Source organism: Aegilops tauschii, chromosome 6 (genome assembly GCF_002575655.3).
Source record: "Aegilops tauschii subsp. strangulata cultivar AL8/78 chromosome 6, Aet v6.0, whole genome shotgun sequence".
Classification (NCBI taxonomy): Eukaryota; Viridiplantae; Streptophyta; class Magnoliopsida; order Poales; family Poaceae; genus Aegilops; species Aegilops tauschii.
In genome coordinates, this window is record NC_053040.3 from 493,217,885 (window position 1) to 493,234,716 (window position 16,832).

At 43.2% G+C, this 16,832-nt stretch overlaps 1 protein-coding gene across 1 annotated transcript; it reads right to left on the minus strand.

Annotated features, from left to right (window-relative positions):
• Positions 1-580: 580 nt before the first annotated feature.
• LOC109767136 (uncharacterized) lies at positions 581-12,242 on the minus strand. Its single transcript, XM_045230225.2, has 5 exons — positions 11,296-12,242; positions 8,708-10,749; positions 5,984-6,043; positions 4,904-5,858; positions 581-2,813 (listed from the first exon to the last, which is right to left on the minus strand). Exons 1-5 carry the CDS (start codon positions 12,237-12,239, stop codon positions 893-895), a joined length of 5,922 nt encoding a protein of 1,973 aa, XP_045086160.2. The 5' UTR covers positions 12,240-12,242; the 3' UTR covers positions 581-892.
• Positions 12,243-16,832: the final 4,590 nt, after the last annotated feature.

A 16,832-nucleotide genomic window follows, 5' to 3' on the forward strand; every position in this document is an offset into this window, starting at 1 on the left:
AGTGCCATTACAAAGTCGTACTAGCTTGTACGGCGCATTTTTTCCCTGACTACTACAACACTCGCTTATACTGACTACTACAACACTCGCTTATACTGAAATTTATCAGGTGGCGAGACTTTAATACAAATGTCTTGTCTCCTGTAGAGATCAAGATCTGACGCTGCATTCACTAAGTTTTAGATGGGTCCAAATCCACCAGCATATCCTTGCCAACATCTCCAAGATGTATCACTGAAAAATGAGGAAATAACATACAAGTGTCACAGTTCGCAAGCTAATTAGCTTTTTTTTCACAATGGCAGTAGCCCACTTGAAAACAGCAGCAGTTCCAGGGCACGGTTGAACCTTTCAGCTGCAGAGACAGACAACCTGATCATGTACATGAGGCAAGGAAACAGAAATTAAAGAATAGCCTTGTGGATCAATTAACAAGTTGTTACATCTCAAAGAGTTTCCCAGCAAGAAAACTGCTGCTTAAGCTACAAATGCCTTGCATTACCCAACGGACACGAAGTGGTCACAGTCAATGCAGAAAACGTTTTTCATGCTCAAGGATTCACAGCCATAGAAGATTGCCTTTAAACACGAACTCTGCGATTTTGTATCAGGTGACATGCTGTCCACATGTTGTCAACTAATTACTGGTCAAATGTAAGATATGCAAAGCATGGATGTCAAATATAAAACATTATCCAATGTATAATACAGTGTACTGGTGTATCATAAAAGAGAGAGAGAGGTTTCGAGCTAAAGACTTTGAAACTTGAGAATCGGCCGGCCAGATGACAAGCAGCAAAAATTAAAAAAAAAAAAAAAGATGACAAGAAGCAGCAGCTCCCCTGTTTCTGTTTCTTGGCTTGTTTAATCAAAGCTGGGCATTCGTGGCCGATCATGCCTGAAAGTGTAGACTAGGGTAATTGGGATGTGCACTGAATGCCCTCTCCATGGCAGTCTTCACGGCTTTAACAGTGTTATAGTCGCCACCTACTTTGACAGTATTGAGGCAGGGGAGGTTCTCGATTCCAAAGTCCAGACAGTCAGCTTCAACTGTGCGCAAACACTGAAGTACGAGTTTTTCTAGCTTGGGCATGGACCCTGCCCCAAACATCAGATCTGTCGGCTGAAGAAATGCATCATAAATAAAAATCCTCAAGAATTGGAACCCAACTTCACCACTGATTCTGAGCTTTTCGTTTGACTTTGTTACGTCAATCAGATGCAGAATGAGCAGACTGGGCAAGGCTCCAAGGATGCAGAGATCATCCTGCTTGACTACCAACACTTGAATGCGTAGATGTTGGAGGTTTCTGAGGCAGCTCACCCATGTCGGAACATGCGGGATGGCTGAATTCCTTGTAATAAGTTTCTCCAGGGTAGGCAGGCACAAAGGTTCCTGCAAGAGGCTGCTACCTTCACAAATAGTAAGGGATCGGATGTCTTGAATGCCTAGTTTACACAGGGAAGAGACAATAGCTTTGTTGCGTTCCTCCGCAACCACAGATTTATCTGTATCCTTAGTGTCAGATTCAAGGTCAAGTTCCAGATTCCTCAAATTCTTTAGTTGTCCAAGGCTCCAAAGGAAGTCACATGGCTGAATGGAGACACTCACCTCTTCCAACATCTCCAGTGCTTGCATCTTCGCAATCCCATCAGGAAATTTAACATTACAATCAACAAGTAGATTCGACAATTTTCTGAGATTAATAACAGATGCAGGTAATTCCTCTAAACAAGTGTGTCTTAGGTCCAGAATCTCTAAGCACCCTAAACGCCCAATTTGTTCCGGGAGCTTGCTTATTCTTGTACCTCGAAGGTTCAGGTACCTCAGGTGGAACAACCTCACAATAGTTTCAACATGACGATCTTCCAATTTGGAGCAATCCATTAAGTCAAGAACACGCACATGTCTGAACTCCTCCAAAGAAGGGATTTCCAATATACCTCTGACCATAGTAAGTGATCGAACACGGGACAACACAAGACCGGTTGTCAGTGCTGTTGAATTTCCTTCCTCGACACCTTGTAACCAGAGTCGACGAACGACTATGCTTTGGTTCCCAATTTTCAGAATGGGAACACCAAGTAAAGTAATGAAGTTCTCTTCTATGGACTTGGATATGATGAAATCAAGAATTGTGCCATGAACTCGACAACTCTTCACTGTGCCATATTGATTTATCTCCCCAGGTTGGATCAAACCCCTATTAAGAAGTTCATTAAAACACCTTTCTCCTAACTCATATGCCGTATATCTACCTTTTCTAATAATAAATCGTTCGGCAATCCATCTTCTTATAAGGCCCTCTTTCTCAATAGTATTATCTTCTAGATATATGCTCATATATAAGAGACAAGTTTTCAAATAAGGAGGCAGATCATAGTAACTAAGTGACAATATCTTCATCATTCCTTTGACGCTAGCATTCCTTTCAAGTGCACGGCCAATTGAATCTTTCACTTTATTCCATTGATCCTCTGTTTTTTCTGTGTTAGCCAACAAACCAGATATAGCAATGATCGCCAGAGGTAGTCCAGCACATTTTTTCAAAATTTCATCAGAAACATTTTTAAGGTATGAAGGACAATCTTCATCAGACTTGAATATTCTTCTGTGAAGTAACTGCCTTGAGTGCACCATATTGAGAGGACTTATATTATAAACATAGCCATTGAATAATGAGCATGAACGAGCCACATTTTTCATACGAGTAGTTGTGATTATTGAACTACTGGAAGTTGTAGTGGGGAATGCACGCTTAATAATATCCCATGTATCCACGTCCCATATATCGTCAACAACAACAAAGTACCTGTACATGGACAAATAAATATTAGCATAGCTTTAAAATTAAGAGTGTACTATGTACATAGATTAAGAATAACCGGAACACTTCAACATTGACAACAAGAAAAGGATAAATACAAGTACTAGAAGGGCATATGTTACAGTCTTGATTCATGTGTGGAAGGGGCGACGACCTTAGCAACAAAGAAAAAACCTAGGTGTGACCTAAAGATCCAGTGATTTAAAACGAAAACCGAGTAAATTAAAAATAATATATAGAATGAAGTCATCCCCACTTGTGCCAAGAGGACCTGGGTTCGAACCAGCCTCTCTGCAGTGCACTTTGCAAGGGTAAGACTAGGTTCCTATGAACTAGTGTGATATAATCCTTCCCAGACCCACCTTGTGTGGGAGTTTCTATGCACTAGGTGTCTGGGTCTGTCCTTTATAGAAAATGTACAATTTCCTTCCTGGACTATTGATCCGGGCATGCTTTCCACTTATAAAAATTAAGCTCACTTGACCTCGTAAAAATATATTTTTTTCGATTTTGGATGACTACACCGCCGGTGATTGATGGCCCTGTAGGGACACAATAGTGGCTGAGGCTAACGGATCTCATCAGAGCTGGTCTCATGAGAGCACTGCAGCATGCCGACGTTGGGTTGGTAGAGCAAGAGAGAAGAGGAAGAAGAGTGAATGGAGGACATTAAGTAATGGAGGACGTTGGGTTGGTGGATCTAGACTGAATGGGAGAAGAGTACAGCTTGTGAGGTAAAGTGCACCCAAAATTATAGTTAAGGACATTAAGGGAGCTAAGGAGAATTAGAAATAAGAAGTGAGCCAAGTTGTTAGTAATGTGAGAAAATACAAAATACGGAGGGATGGTTACGGGCCTCTACTCCTAACACAAACTTAAGCCATAGATTACTCAACAAACAGAGTAGTTTTTTTTTTCCTGAAAAGGAGCATGACCTCCGGCCTCTGTATCGAGCGATGCACACAACCATTTTATTAATTATTCACCAACACCTTACAAAGTAATATATCAATAAGTTTGAAGCCACCTTCCTGGCAACATTTGTCGCTATTCCTATCAACCAGATGAAGGAGGTTCACATGGTCGGGACTCGGGGCCTGCTGCCCAGACCTCACACCAAAGCCCAACGCCTAAGACTGTAGGCCTCAACAAAGCCGACCAACGGTGGGTCGGAGGCACAAACCAGTCTAGGGGACTCTTAGCGCACACTGCATGCACACGCTACAGAGGCTGCCGCCACCATCTTCCACCGATCCATCTTCAAAAAAGGTACCGACGCATTGACCTTGTTAGGCCTCCCGTCAACGCTGCCATGACCGCAGACAACGGCACCTCCCTATGCGCGTCCAACCTGACTCCACGTCATTGATGCGTCACATGGAACGCCGCTTCACTGCAGAAACGTTCCAATGGTCCCTCGAGTGGAAGCACACCTCCAAGAATGTCGCCCCCCAAGGGGGGAATGACACAAGAGCGCTGCCATCATCCGATCGACTGATCAAGAGTTTCCCCCGGAGATAGCACGAAGTGTTGGGAGCTTCACCTCGATGATGCCTTCAAGAAGGAAATGGCATGCCCCCCCCCCCCCCCCCCCGAGACCGCGATAGGGAGATTACCTCCATCGCCGCTGTCGCATGGATGAAATTTGCCCGGCGCAGAACACCCATGGCGGCAGAGGGGGGAGGTGGGAGGTGGTACCGACGGCTAGGGTTTGGGTCCTCTCGTGTTGCCCACGCGGGGGTAGCTATGTCTTGATGGTCGTAGAATATCGAAAGAGAATGACATTAATCATGACTCATGAGCAAAGGCTCCTAGGAGTCTAGGACAGGTTGTTCTTTGTACTCTCTCTACTTGTTTAAAACATCAACATGGTCTTTATTACAAACATTCGACCATTACCTTTTTTCTGAAGACATTACCTTTTCTAACAGGATGTTGGGGAAAATATGAACATAGGATCTCATGGAACTTTTCAACAAATTCCGCTATAGTCTTCCTATGACATGTCTAAATAAATTTTTTATGAATTTGACTTGCAAGTAAAAGTGAAAAGAATAAATAAAGATATCATGTACCTTTTGTCGGCTAAAAAATCAGTGATCTTGCTGATGAGTTGTGGTATACTTCCCACTTCCGTGTCACCGTCATATTTCTTGGCCACTAATTCAGTGAGGATGGTTCTGAAGATATTTATCATGTCTGGATTTCGTGACACTGATATGAAAGCGTGACACTCGTATTGTCCTTTAAGATCTTGATACACTTGTTTTGCAAGAGAAGTTTTTCCCATACCTCCGGATCCAACAATGGAGACTATGTTCGGTTGTTGCTGTTGCACTGGTGCACGGACATCCTCTCCCAACGTTAACAGTTCGATTATCTCAAATTTTGGCTCATCAATTCCAACCAGTTTTGATGCATGCTCGAACATAGCAAGAACTCTAGGGTCAACGGTTGCATTCATGGTCTTGGAGAAGGCCTCACGACTCTTGTACCTTGCATTCCTCTTACCCACCTCGATGATCTGTTTCTTCAGATCCTGGATCTCATCGCCAATGCGACGTCGAGCCTTCATCTTTCCCAACTTCCCTAGGGAGTTCTTGATCCTCTCAATGAAGCCATCAGGCTTTTCATCATTGTCACGGATGCTTTGCATGAAATCGTCGATGGCATCCTCCATGTCGTATGACAGGTCCCGCACCTTATTCATCCAATCTATATCTTGCGAATCAGGATCGTCCACTTCTGACATCTTCAGGAGGAAAGTCTCCATGGCAGCAAGCTCGTGAGTGAGGGACCTGATCTCCCTGCGCACGCCCTTGAAACGCTTGTACTCATCGCCGAGAAGGGTGGCTAGCTTCTCCCGGACAGGCTTCAGAGACCCCGTCGCCGCACTCACCAAAGCTGACTCCATGACTTCACGGTTGTGGAAAGCTAGCTCAGAGCTCGCTGATGTAAGTTTGTGCGGATGAATTCTTGGAGACATGTCATCACAGATGGAACGGACCCTCCCTGCCACAGCCTTATACTCTGCACAATTGCAACAATTCGTGATTAATTGGTTAATGTTGCATCCAGTTATTCTAACTAAACTAGTATTAATTCAGTTGCTTTCAAAGATATCGTAACCTCAGATGCTAAGCAACCGATCTTACCTTCTGGGCCTTCCTGTGAAGATTGGGAGTCCATTTTAGCATCTTTGTAAATAGCAGATTCTGCAGGTAAGAAGACCAACCAATACATTTATCAGAAATGTAAAACCTGTATCCCCCCAGAAATAAAGTTTGCTTTCAACTTTCAGAAGTTCATGGGAACAAATGTCATAATTAGCATTTTGCAGTGCCGAAGACGCTAGAAGATTCTTTACAACGACATCTCAAGAATTAGACACACCTGTGATTGCAAGTTCACAAACGTTACTGTTTTATTTTGTTATTTGTGGAATGGTAAGTCCAGCAGCCCCCTATCATTACCCTCTAATCCTCTATAGCGATTGCAAATCGTTTGGCTAACCATGTGCATAATGTGGCAAATAATTCACGCCCTTATCTACCACACAATAGCTTACACTATGTAATGCAGCATAAATACATAATATATTCCTACAGAAAATATCCCTCTTGATGCAAATTGTATGCATCCTCTTCATGCTCCATTTTGAAGCTAATAAAATCCACTCTTCATCCTAAAAACATTCCTACAGAAACCTGAATACTCAATATTCGTAGGCAGATTTTAAGATGGTCCCAACTAGTTTGGACCGTTCATTACTTTTGACCCAAGGGTCAAGACCGAACATGGTGACCTATTATCTCCCACGAGGTAATAGGTCACCCATGAGTGGTAATAGATTATACTTCCTTCGTCCCAAAAAAGTTTGTCTTAGATTTGTCTAGATATTGATGTATCTAACACTAAAACGTGTCTAGTACCTACATACATCCGTATCTAGACAAATTTAAGACAAGATTTTCGGAACGGAGGTAATATTTGGTAAGTTTCATAAAAGGAATTTTTTTAAAAAAAATTACAACTCCCTTCGATTGGAAAAAGTGTCACAGCTTTGAACTAAGGTTAGTTAAAAAAAATTGGGTAGGAGGAAGTGCCGCATATAGAGCGTCCGAGGAAAAGGAAATTATTGCATTCCTAATTTATGTGTTTACAAAGCCATTAAATGCCGTGGTTTACATGGAAATATTATGACGCCACAGATTAACGTGATATGAGATTAAATTGGAATGCTTTTATTCTTTCCATAATATACTAATGGTTTAAATATGAACACTTCTATGATTAAGTACAAGGATGAACTTCATCATAAAACAAACAAGACATGTCACCATAGTGGTTAGCATGTTTCATCCAATTTATCAAATTGTGAGTTTGAACCATGGTGTTATATTTTCATTATATTTTATTTGCTTTGTAATTTCCCTCTTTTTTATTTGAGATGATTTCAACCTAAATTGTTTTCAGAAGTCAAATATATTTTGAAGATTAATCTACTTACTTTCGGATTAGGTGGACGTGACAACACTAGTCAAACTGCTAGATGGTCTAATGGCATTTCATCTGGTTTTGAGACAGTGCATAAAATACGACAATGTGTTGTTATGAAAATTTAAAACTTTTGAAATAATAACATTGGCTCTATTTTTTCAAAATTGATTCAACTATATCTCATTAATTATTCAGCATTGGCTACATTTAGAAAAAACACATGACACGGTCTCTTAAATTGGAGTTCGATGGTTTGGTTCAATTAGGAAAATATTAAATGCAAGTTTTTTTTATTAAAAACAATATTGGACCATATATCCGATCGGGAAAAAACGAACTACTCTTGATCGTCTTTAAGCTAAGGATTGTTTCGTGATCAAATTGGTAAAAACCGGTTAAGCCGCATGATTTATAGTGAACCAGTAGGTTTAGTGTCCACTCCACAAATATTCGTCAATAATTTTATTTACATGTGGGAAACATAGGCGTGTAAAGGGAAAAAAACACGATATACTCTCTCTGTTCCTTTATACAAGGTGTATTTGTTTTTTAATAAAATTTCAGAATGTAAGGTGCATTTCTTCTAATTCCTCATAATTCCGTTGTTAGCCCTACAGAAAAAAGGAAAGTATCTCTCCCATGATTGTATGTATCTCTCCTTATAGCAAAAGAAGCAAACTATATTTCCTTCGATTGCATGCATCTCTTAGTTTTATGGACTAACTGATTTACTTTCTACTAACTAACAAATTTTCCAAGGGTAATTTTGTCCTAACATGTCTATAATTTGTGACTTGTTCACCGTGCCAAAAATAATACTCCCTCCGTCCGGAAATACTTGTCTGGAAAATGGATGTATCTAGACGTATTTTAATTCTAGATACATCTAATTTTATCCATTTGTACGACAAGTATTTCCGGACGGAGGGAGTACAGCTTAGAAGGAGTACTTAGGTTTCCGCATACATATCCACTCTTGCTTTTCCTATTTGACGAGAGATTTGGGAAAACCAGATGGATTGTTTCCTCATCTCCGCAAGGTAAGAGGTACTGCAGCCTTCACACATGCTAATTACTTGCCCCCTATTTAATAAAATCAGCGGTTCAGATCTATTCTTACCTCTTACCTCTCTCTAAGGTAAGAGGGACCATACATTTACCCCACTCCAACCTACTCTTTGACCATCGAATATATAAAAAAAAAACTCTTTGACCATCGCATCCCTTGGCCAAGCACTATACACGCAAATGTAGTTGTGAATGATACACTCGTAGTCCTTGATCAATAAACTGAGACAAAGAACTATTGGCCTTTACACTCATTCAATTTATTTATTTATTGAAAAGAGAAGGCTTACGTATGAATCAATTAATCTTACCTTCTTGAATGCTTTCATGTGTAGATAAGGACTCCACAGCTTCTATGATTTCCGCTTCCTCCACCATATGATGCTTGTCAGATATTTGAACTTGTGGTGGCGGACTCTTTGCGGATCTTATGACAACCTCCCAAATCCCTGCGCGACCGAAGGTGATCTCAACATGGAGATTTTTGAGAGAAGAGAGATACTTGATGCCATAATCACCACACACAGGATCTCTCTGTCCCTGCACGTAGCACAGAAGCCCAAGCCTGGCTAGCTTCGGCAGAGCCTCTGGTTCGATAACCAACCCTGTCCATTTATTCAAGCATATGAGTGTAAATTTCGTCAGACAATGGAACAAACCGGGTTGAACGACTATCCTTTGTTCCGGGGCTGCAACCTGTGATGATAAGCTGAGAACTACCAGGGCTGGCAGGGACCCCAAAACATTCATCATTTCGTCTTGCACTTGATAAACGCTGATCTCGAGGAAATCTAGGTTGACAAGTGAGATTATCCTCTCTGGAATTCTGGGGAAATAATATCCTCCGGTCAAATAGAGTTTCTGAAGAAGCTGAGGATGAGGCGACCAAGAATCCAAGAAACTGAGAGCAGAACCATCTCTGCTTTCGATTGTTAGAGATTGGAGCTTGGATAGTTCCTTGAGCGATGAGAGCAGATTGTCCTCGTACCCTTTGATATCACCGCACGCATCAGAAATGGACCAAATTAGTTGAACAGTCCTCAGTTTTGTCAACTGTCCCACACCCAACAGTGAATTTGTTGAGTTGGTGGTTTTGACTTGAATCCCTGAAAGCTCCTCCAGAGACCGCATGTCACCCAGTCCCTCTGGCAATTCAACATTACAGACAAGTAAATATACCAGACGCCATAAATGAAGAATGCTTCTTGGCAGCTTTCTGATGGAAGTCTTGGTAAGATCAAGAGTCTCAAGAAACTGCAGTTCCCCTATTTGTTCAGGAAGCTCAACAACTCCACTCATTTGGAGTCGCAAATACTTCAACTGATAAAAGCATCCTATAGTTCCCAGATATTTTTTCCCTGGATCACCCCGAACATCCAAATCAAACACCCGCAGAACTTGACTGTTTGAAAAAATCGGTGCATCTTTAGCGGACCCAAAAATTGTGAGTGATCGGACAGGCGAGGAAGTTATGGTTGATGGCACAACAAAATGCTGTTGACCATGGTAGTTGAGAGATAACCGTCGGACCTTGTCTGTTGTGCCCAATTCATGATCCTGGCCATCAGACAATGTGACAAAATTTTCTTCAGCAGAGATGGATACGATTAGACCAAGGATCAAACTATGTACTTGGCAGGCATCAGCTCGACCATCATACTGGATTCCCACTGGTTGTATCATCCCCCTGTTAATAAGTTCATTAAAATAGCACTGCCCTACTTCTTCTAAGTTATCATGTTCACTTCTCACGCTGATGAACCCTTCAGCTATCCATCTTCTTATTAAATGATCTCTGCCGATGACGTAGCCTTCCGGATATATGCTTAGATACAGTAAGCATGTCTTCAAATGCTGGGGAAGGTCATTGTAGCAAATGTACAGTATATTTTTCACTCCTAGCAAACTGTCATAACTGTGGACCTGGCTCTGCTCAAGTGCTAAACCTTCTCTTCTGTGGGGTCGCACAAGTGCTAAACCAATAGAACCTTGTATCATTTTCCAATGATCTTCTGAACTTGACTTAGTGGCCAGCAAACTAGCTACGGTAAGGATCACGATTGGCCACCCACCACATGTTCTCGATATTTCACTGGAAACTTCTTTTAACCAAGAAGGAAACTGCCACTTTTCAAGGCCAAATGTTCTCTCGATGAATAATCTTCTTCCTTCTAGTTCTGGAAGACATTTCACTTGATATATTGAGTCTCCAGTAGTTGAGCAACAAGACTTGGCTATGTTATCAATGCATGTCGTCATCAATATTCGACTGCCGTGATTGTTTCCTGGCAAAGCACATCTGATCAATCTCCAGGCTCGTGTGCTCCACACACCATCGAGCACGACAAAGTACCTACCATCAGTTTGAATCAACATTTAATCAACACTAACTATAGAGAAGCATTGCGTAACACATATTCAGATAAAGACTATTTTCCACAACCTACATATCCGAATGTATAAGAGGAAATTCTCTATCTATATGAATATGATGTGGTTGAACTTGAACCTGAGTGCACCCATTTCTTGCACTGAGATCCATGCATACACATTTTTCCTTTTTTGTTTCCCCAAGTATTAAACTTCAAATTTTGCAGGTCCACAATATATTACAACTAAATATGTGATTTAAATTCTGGTTTCTTTTGTGTCCCCCCCTCTGTTCATAATTATAAAATGTTTTAGAGAATTGGCACACAAGTATCTAAAATGGCTTATATTTGTTTACAAAGGGAGTAATAGATAATTAATGCTAATTTTTTGTGCAACTATCTCCAAAAGTAGCATGAATCGATGTGATGTAGCAAGAATAATAGCGAAGGAAAATGCTCAGAATGCAGTAGTAACATAATACTCTGGACTAAAACAGAGTAATGGCACACCGAGAGATGCGGAGTACCTCTTGCCCTTTAGTATTTGTATGAGCTTATGCGTGAATCGCTCCTCTTGGCACGCCTCTACGCTGGCACCATCTTGTGCACCGAGCTGTGATCGAAATGCTTGGAGAATCTCCTGAATGCCTGTCTTTGGGGACATTGACACAAAAGCGCAGCACTCAAATCGGCCTCGAATATTGCGATAAACCTCCCTGACAAGTGTAGTCTTTCCTATACCTTCAGGACCCAGAACAGAAACCACCTTCAATTGTTGCATGTCATCCATGAGCAGCGCCGTGAGATCGTGGCTGGGGCCATCGATACCAACAAGTCCGTCTCCCCCGGCATAGAGTGCCGAGAAATAAGCATCTATGGGCACAGATGGACACCTGGAACTGGAAGTACGAGTACCAGAAGAGGATGCCTCACTCTGGATCTGGATCTGATGCCCTGAACAACCGGGCACGTCTTCTTTTGGGGGGGAGCTGGGATCCATGGCGATCTTGAACCTCCTGTGCCGCTCAATCACTTCGGTCATACGAGCCTTAAGCTCCTCGACCTTGTTGACCATGTCACGATCTAACCTTGGCTGCTTGGGGCGGCTGCTGAACCTCCTTAGCTTCTTGAGACGCCCAGCAGTCTTGGGCATAACCCCGGCCGTGTCATCAGACAGAGACAGACCGGCGCTGTGCCTGAAGAGGTCGACGAAGTCTTGCGTGTCGTAGGCGATCTCCCTCGCTTGCTTCGCCCACCTCTTCTTCAGCAGCGTGTCCTCTTCCACCATGTGCGACATCTTCACGGTGTGGAGGGAGGACACCATCTCCTGTATGCTCCTCAATTTCTCCTCGAAGAACTCCATCTCCCTTTTTGGGCGGCCTTCGGGCAAGCGCGCACACAAGATGGTAAGCTCGGCGAGGAGCGGGCCAATCACACCCATGGAAGCGCTTACCACAGCGCCCTCCATCATCTCCCTCCTCCTCCTCCTCCTCCTCCCCCCCCCCCCTCTCTCTCTCTCTCTCTCTCTCCTCTTTCTAGATCTTTCCTCTCTCTCTTCTCTCTCTCTCTCTCTCTCTCTCCCTCCTCTTTCTAGATCTTTGCTTCTCCTCTCTCCCTACAGGTTCTCCGGACAAAGGAGCAGACAAGCAAGTCGGGTCAAATGGGTCCCTTGTGTCCTCCGCAACGTAGTATTATATGAACCACTCACTGGAGAAGATGCGCTGCATTTATTAAGGTCCTAGTGTCCATCTCAACATTATTTCTTACCTGCCACTTCTCAAAAGGAGTAATTTAAGAATTAGGAGCAATCAAGTGGGAGTGTATGCTCTGAGCTAAAATGCTTTAAGAGCATCTACAACGCCCGCATCCACCGGTCCACATCAGCGTACCTCAGACTCCATCCATTTCAAAATATAGTGAGTCCGCGCTTTCCGATGTCTAATTTTAACCATCAATTCAATCAATGACACCGACTGCGATGGGAGAAAAAAAATTATATAATTAAAAACTTCTTTTGAATACGAATTCACTAGCACAACTTTTGCTCCCGTCACAGTTGGTCTCGTCAGTTAAATTTATGGTTAAAGTTGAAGCACGGAAATAGAGGAAGCACTATATTTTAGAACGAAGGGAGTATCTCGCATCCTATATATCAATACTACGCATGAAACGTGAGCTACTATACGTGATCAAACAACGCATAACAAAATCGACATAAAACGGACAACCAAATGCACATAAACGAACTGTATATCTGAAATATCATCAGAGTTCATCAACTAAGTTCTTAACTTCAATGACTAAAAAACAATAATAAACATAGGAGCTTCTTCACCACTTCCTCGCCGGGCCTTTTCCCTCTTGGCCGCTGGCGTAACTGTGGGCGTCCGTGCCTGGTGGAGGATCTTGGTCATCGTCGGAGCATTGTAGCATGTGCGAATACAATTCTAGCATGATAAATGTTTATTATTCATGCTAGAATTGTATTAACCGGAAACTTAGTACATGTGTGAATACATAGACAAAACAGAATGTCCCTAGTATGCCTCTACTTGACTAGCCCGTTAATCAAAGATGGTTAAGTTTCCTAACCATAGACATGTGTTGTCATTTGATGAACGGGATCATATCATTGGGAGAATGATGTGATGGACAAGACCTATCCGATAGCTTAGCATGTTGATCGTTCAGTTTTATTGCTATTGCTTTCTTCATGACTTATACATGTTCCTCTGACTATGAGATTATGCAACTCCCGAATACCGGAGGAACACCTTGTGTGCTATATATCAAACGTCACAACGTAACTGGGTGATTATAAAGATGCTCTACAGGTGTCTCCGATGGTGTTTGTTGAGTTGGCATAGATCGAGATTAGGATTTGTCACTCTGTGTATCAAAGAGCTATCTCTAGGCCCTCTCGGTAATGCACATCACTATAAGCCTTGCAAGCAGTGTGACTAATGAGTTAGTTGCGGGATGATGCATTACAGAACGAGTAAAGAGACTTGCCAGTAACGAGATTGAACTAGGTATGAGGATACCAACGATCGAATCTCGGGCAAGTAACATACCGATGACAAAGGGAATAACGTATGCTGTTATGCGGTTTGACCGATAAAGATCTTCGTAGAATATGTAGGAACCATTATGAGCATCCAGGTTCCGCTATTGGTTATTGACCGGAGATGTGTCTCGGTCATGTCTACATAGTTCTTGAACCCGTAGGGTCCGCACGCTTAACGTTCGATGATGATTTGTATTATGAGTTATGTGATTTGATGACTGAAGTTTGTTCGGAGTCCCGGATGAGATTATGGACATGACGAGGAGTCGCAAAATGGTCGAGAGGTAAAGATTGATATATTGGAAGGTAGTATTCGGACACCGGAAGGGTTCTGGAGTGTATAGGGTACATACCGGAATACCGGCGGGGTTACCGGAACCTACCTGGGAAAGATATGGGCCTTATGAGCCATAGGAGGGAGGCTAACCAGCCCACAAGGGGCTGGTGCGCCCCCCACAAGGGAGGAGGCCGAATTGGACTTGGGAAGGGGGCGCCACCTGCTACCTCATGAGCACTGCGTTGGTTTTCCCTTGAAGAGGAAATGGTGATGCAGTAAAGTAGCGTAAGTATTTCCTCAGTTTTTGAGAAACAAGGTATCAATCCAGTAGGAGACCATGCTCAAGTCCCACGTACCTACACAAACAAATAAGAACCTTGCAACCAACGCGATAAAGGGGTTGTCAATCCCTTCACGTGAAGGAAATATGCCCTAGAGGCAATAATAAAGTATTATATATTTCCTTATATCATGATACATGTTTATTATTCATGCTAGAATTGTATTAACTGGAAACATAATACATGTGTGAATACATAGACAAATAGAGTGTCACTAGTATGCCTCTACTTGACTAGCTCGTTAATCAAAGATGGTTATGTTTCCTAGCCATAGACATGAGTTGTCATTTGATTAACGGGATCACCTCATTAGGATAATGATGTGATTGACATGACCCATTACGTTAGCTTAGCACCCGATCGTTTAGTATGTTGCTATTGCTTTCTTCATGACTTATACATGTTCCTATGACTATGAGATTATGCAACTCCCGTTTACCGGAGGAACACTTTGTGTGCTAGCAAACGTCACAACGTAACTGGGTGATTATAAAGGTGCTCTACAGGTGTCTCCAAAGGTACTTGTTGGGTTGGCGTATTTCAAGATTAGGATTTGTCACTCCGATTGTCGGAGAGGTATCTCCGGGCCCACTCGGTAATGCACATCACTATAAGCCTTGCAAGCATTGTGACTAATAAGTTAGTTGCGGGATGATGTGTTACGGAACGAGTAAAGAGACTTGCCGGTAACGAGATTGAACTAGGTATCGAGATACCGACGATCGAATCTCGGGCAAGTAACATACCGATGACAAAGGGAACAACGTATGTTGTTATGCGGTCTGACCGATAAAGATCTTCGTAGAATATGTGGGAGCCAATATGGGCATCCAGGTCCCGCTATTGGTTATTGACCGGAGAGGTGTCTCGGTCATGTCTACATAGTTCTCGAACCCAAAGGGTCCGCATGCTTAAAGTTACGATGACAGTTATATTATGAGTTTATATGTTTTGATGTACCGAAGGTTGTTCGGAGTCCCGGATGTGATCACGGACATGACGAGGAGTCTCGAAATGGTCGATACATAAATATTGATATATTGGACGACTATATTCGGACACCGGAAGTGTTCCGGAGAAGTTTCGGATTAAACCGGAGTGCCGCAGGGTTACCGGAACCCCCCGGGGAAGTATTGGGCCTTGGTGGGCCTTGAGGGGAGAGAGAGGGCAGCAGCCAGGAGGTGGCGCGCCCCCTCCCAAGGGGAGTCCTAGTTGGACTAGGAGAGGGGGGCGCAACCCCCTTCCCTCTCCCTCTCCCTCTCTTTCCTTCCCCCCTTCTTTCCTAGTAGGACTAGGAAAGGGGAGTCCTACTCCTACTAGGAGGAGGACTCCCCCTCTCTCCTTGGCGCGCCTAGGGCAGCCGGCCTCCCCCTTGCTCCTTTATATACGGGGGCAGGGGGCACCTAAGGACACACTTGATATACGATATTTTAGCCGTGTGCGGTGCCCTCCTCCACCAGATTACACCTCGATAATACCGTCGCGGAGCTTAGGCGAAGCCCTGCGTCGGTGGAACATCATCATCGTCACTACGCCATCGTGCTGACGAAACTCTCCCTCAACACTCGGCTGGATCGGAGTTCGAGGGACGTCATCGAGCTGAACGTGTGTAGAACTTGGAGGTGCCGTACGTTCGGTACTTGATCGGTCGGATCGTGAAGACGTACGACTACATCAACCGCGTTGTGATAACGCTTCCGCTGTCGGTCTACGAGGGTACGTGGACAACACTCTCCCCTCTCGTTGCTATGCATCACCATGATCTTGTGTGTGCGTAGGAATTTTTTTGAAATTACTACGTTCCCCAACAGTGGTATCAGAGCCAGGTTTTATGCGTTGATGCTATGCACGAGTAGAACACAAGTGAGTTGTGGGCGATATAAGTCATACTGCTTACCAGCATGTCATACTTTGGTTCAGCGGTATTGTGAGATGAAGCGGCCCGGACCGACATTACGCGTACGCTTACGCGAGACTGGTTTCACCGTTGCGAGCACTCGTTGCTTAAAGGTGACCGGCGGGTGTCTGTCTCTCTCACTTTAGTTGAACCGAGTGTGGCTATGCCCGGTCCTTGCGAAGGTTAAAACAGCACCAACTTGACAAACTATCGTTGTGGTTTTGATGCGTAGGTAAGAACGGTTCTTGCTAAGCCCGTAGCAGCCACGTAAAACATGCAACAACAAAGTAGAGGACGTCTAACTTGTTTTTGCAGGGCATGTTGTGATGTGATATGGTCAAGACATGATGTGATATAATGTGTTGTATGAGATGATCATGTTTTGTAACCGAGTTATCGGCAACTGGCAGGAGCCATATGGTTGTCGCTTTATTGTATGAGATACAATCGCCATGTAATAGTTTTACTTTATCACTAAGCGG

Bases quoted from the DNA above. Each gene is read 5' to 3' on its own strand.
- LOC109767136 (XM_045230225.2), bottom strand. From the start codon at position 12,239: ATGATGGAGGGCGCTGTGGTAAGCGCTTCCATGGGTGTGATTGGCCCG. The intron at 10,750-11,295 runs GTACTCCGCATC...AACTGATGGTAG, and splicing joins CAAATACTAAAGGGCAAGAG to GTACTTTGTCGTGCTCGATG. The intron at 5,859-5,983 runs GTAAGATCGGTT...GCAATTGTGCAG, and splicing joins TTCACAGGAAGGCCCAGAAG to AGTATAAGGCTGTGGCAGGG.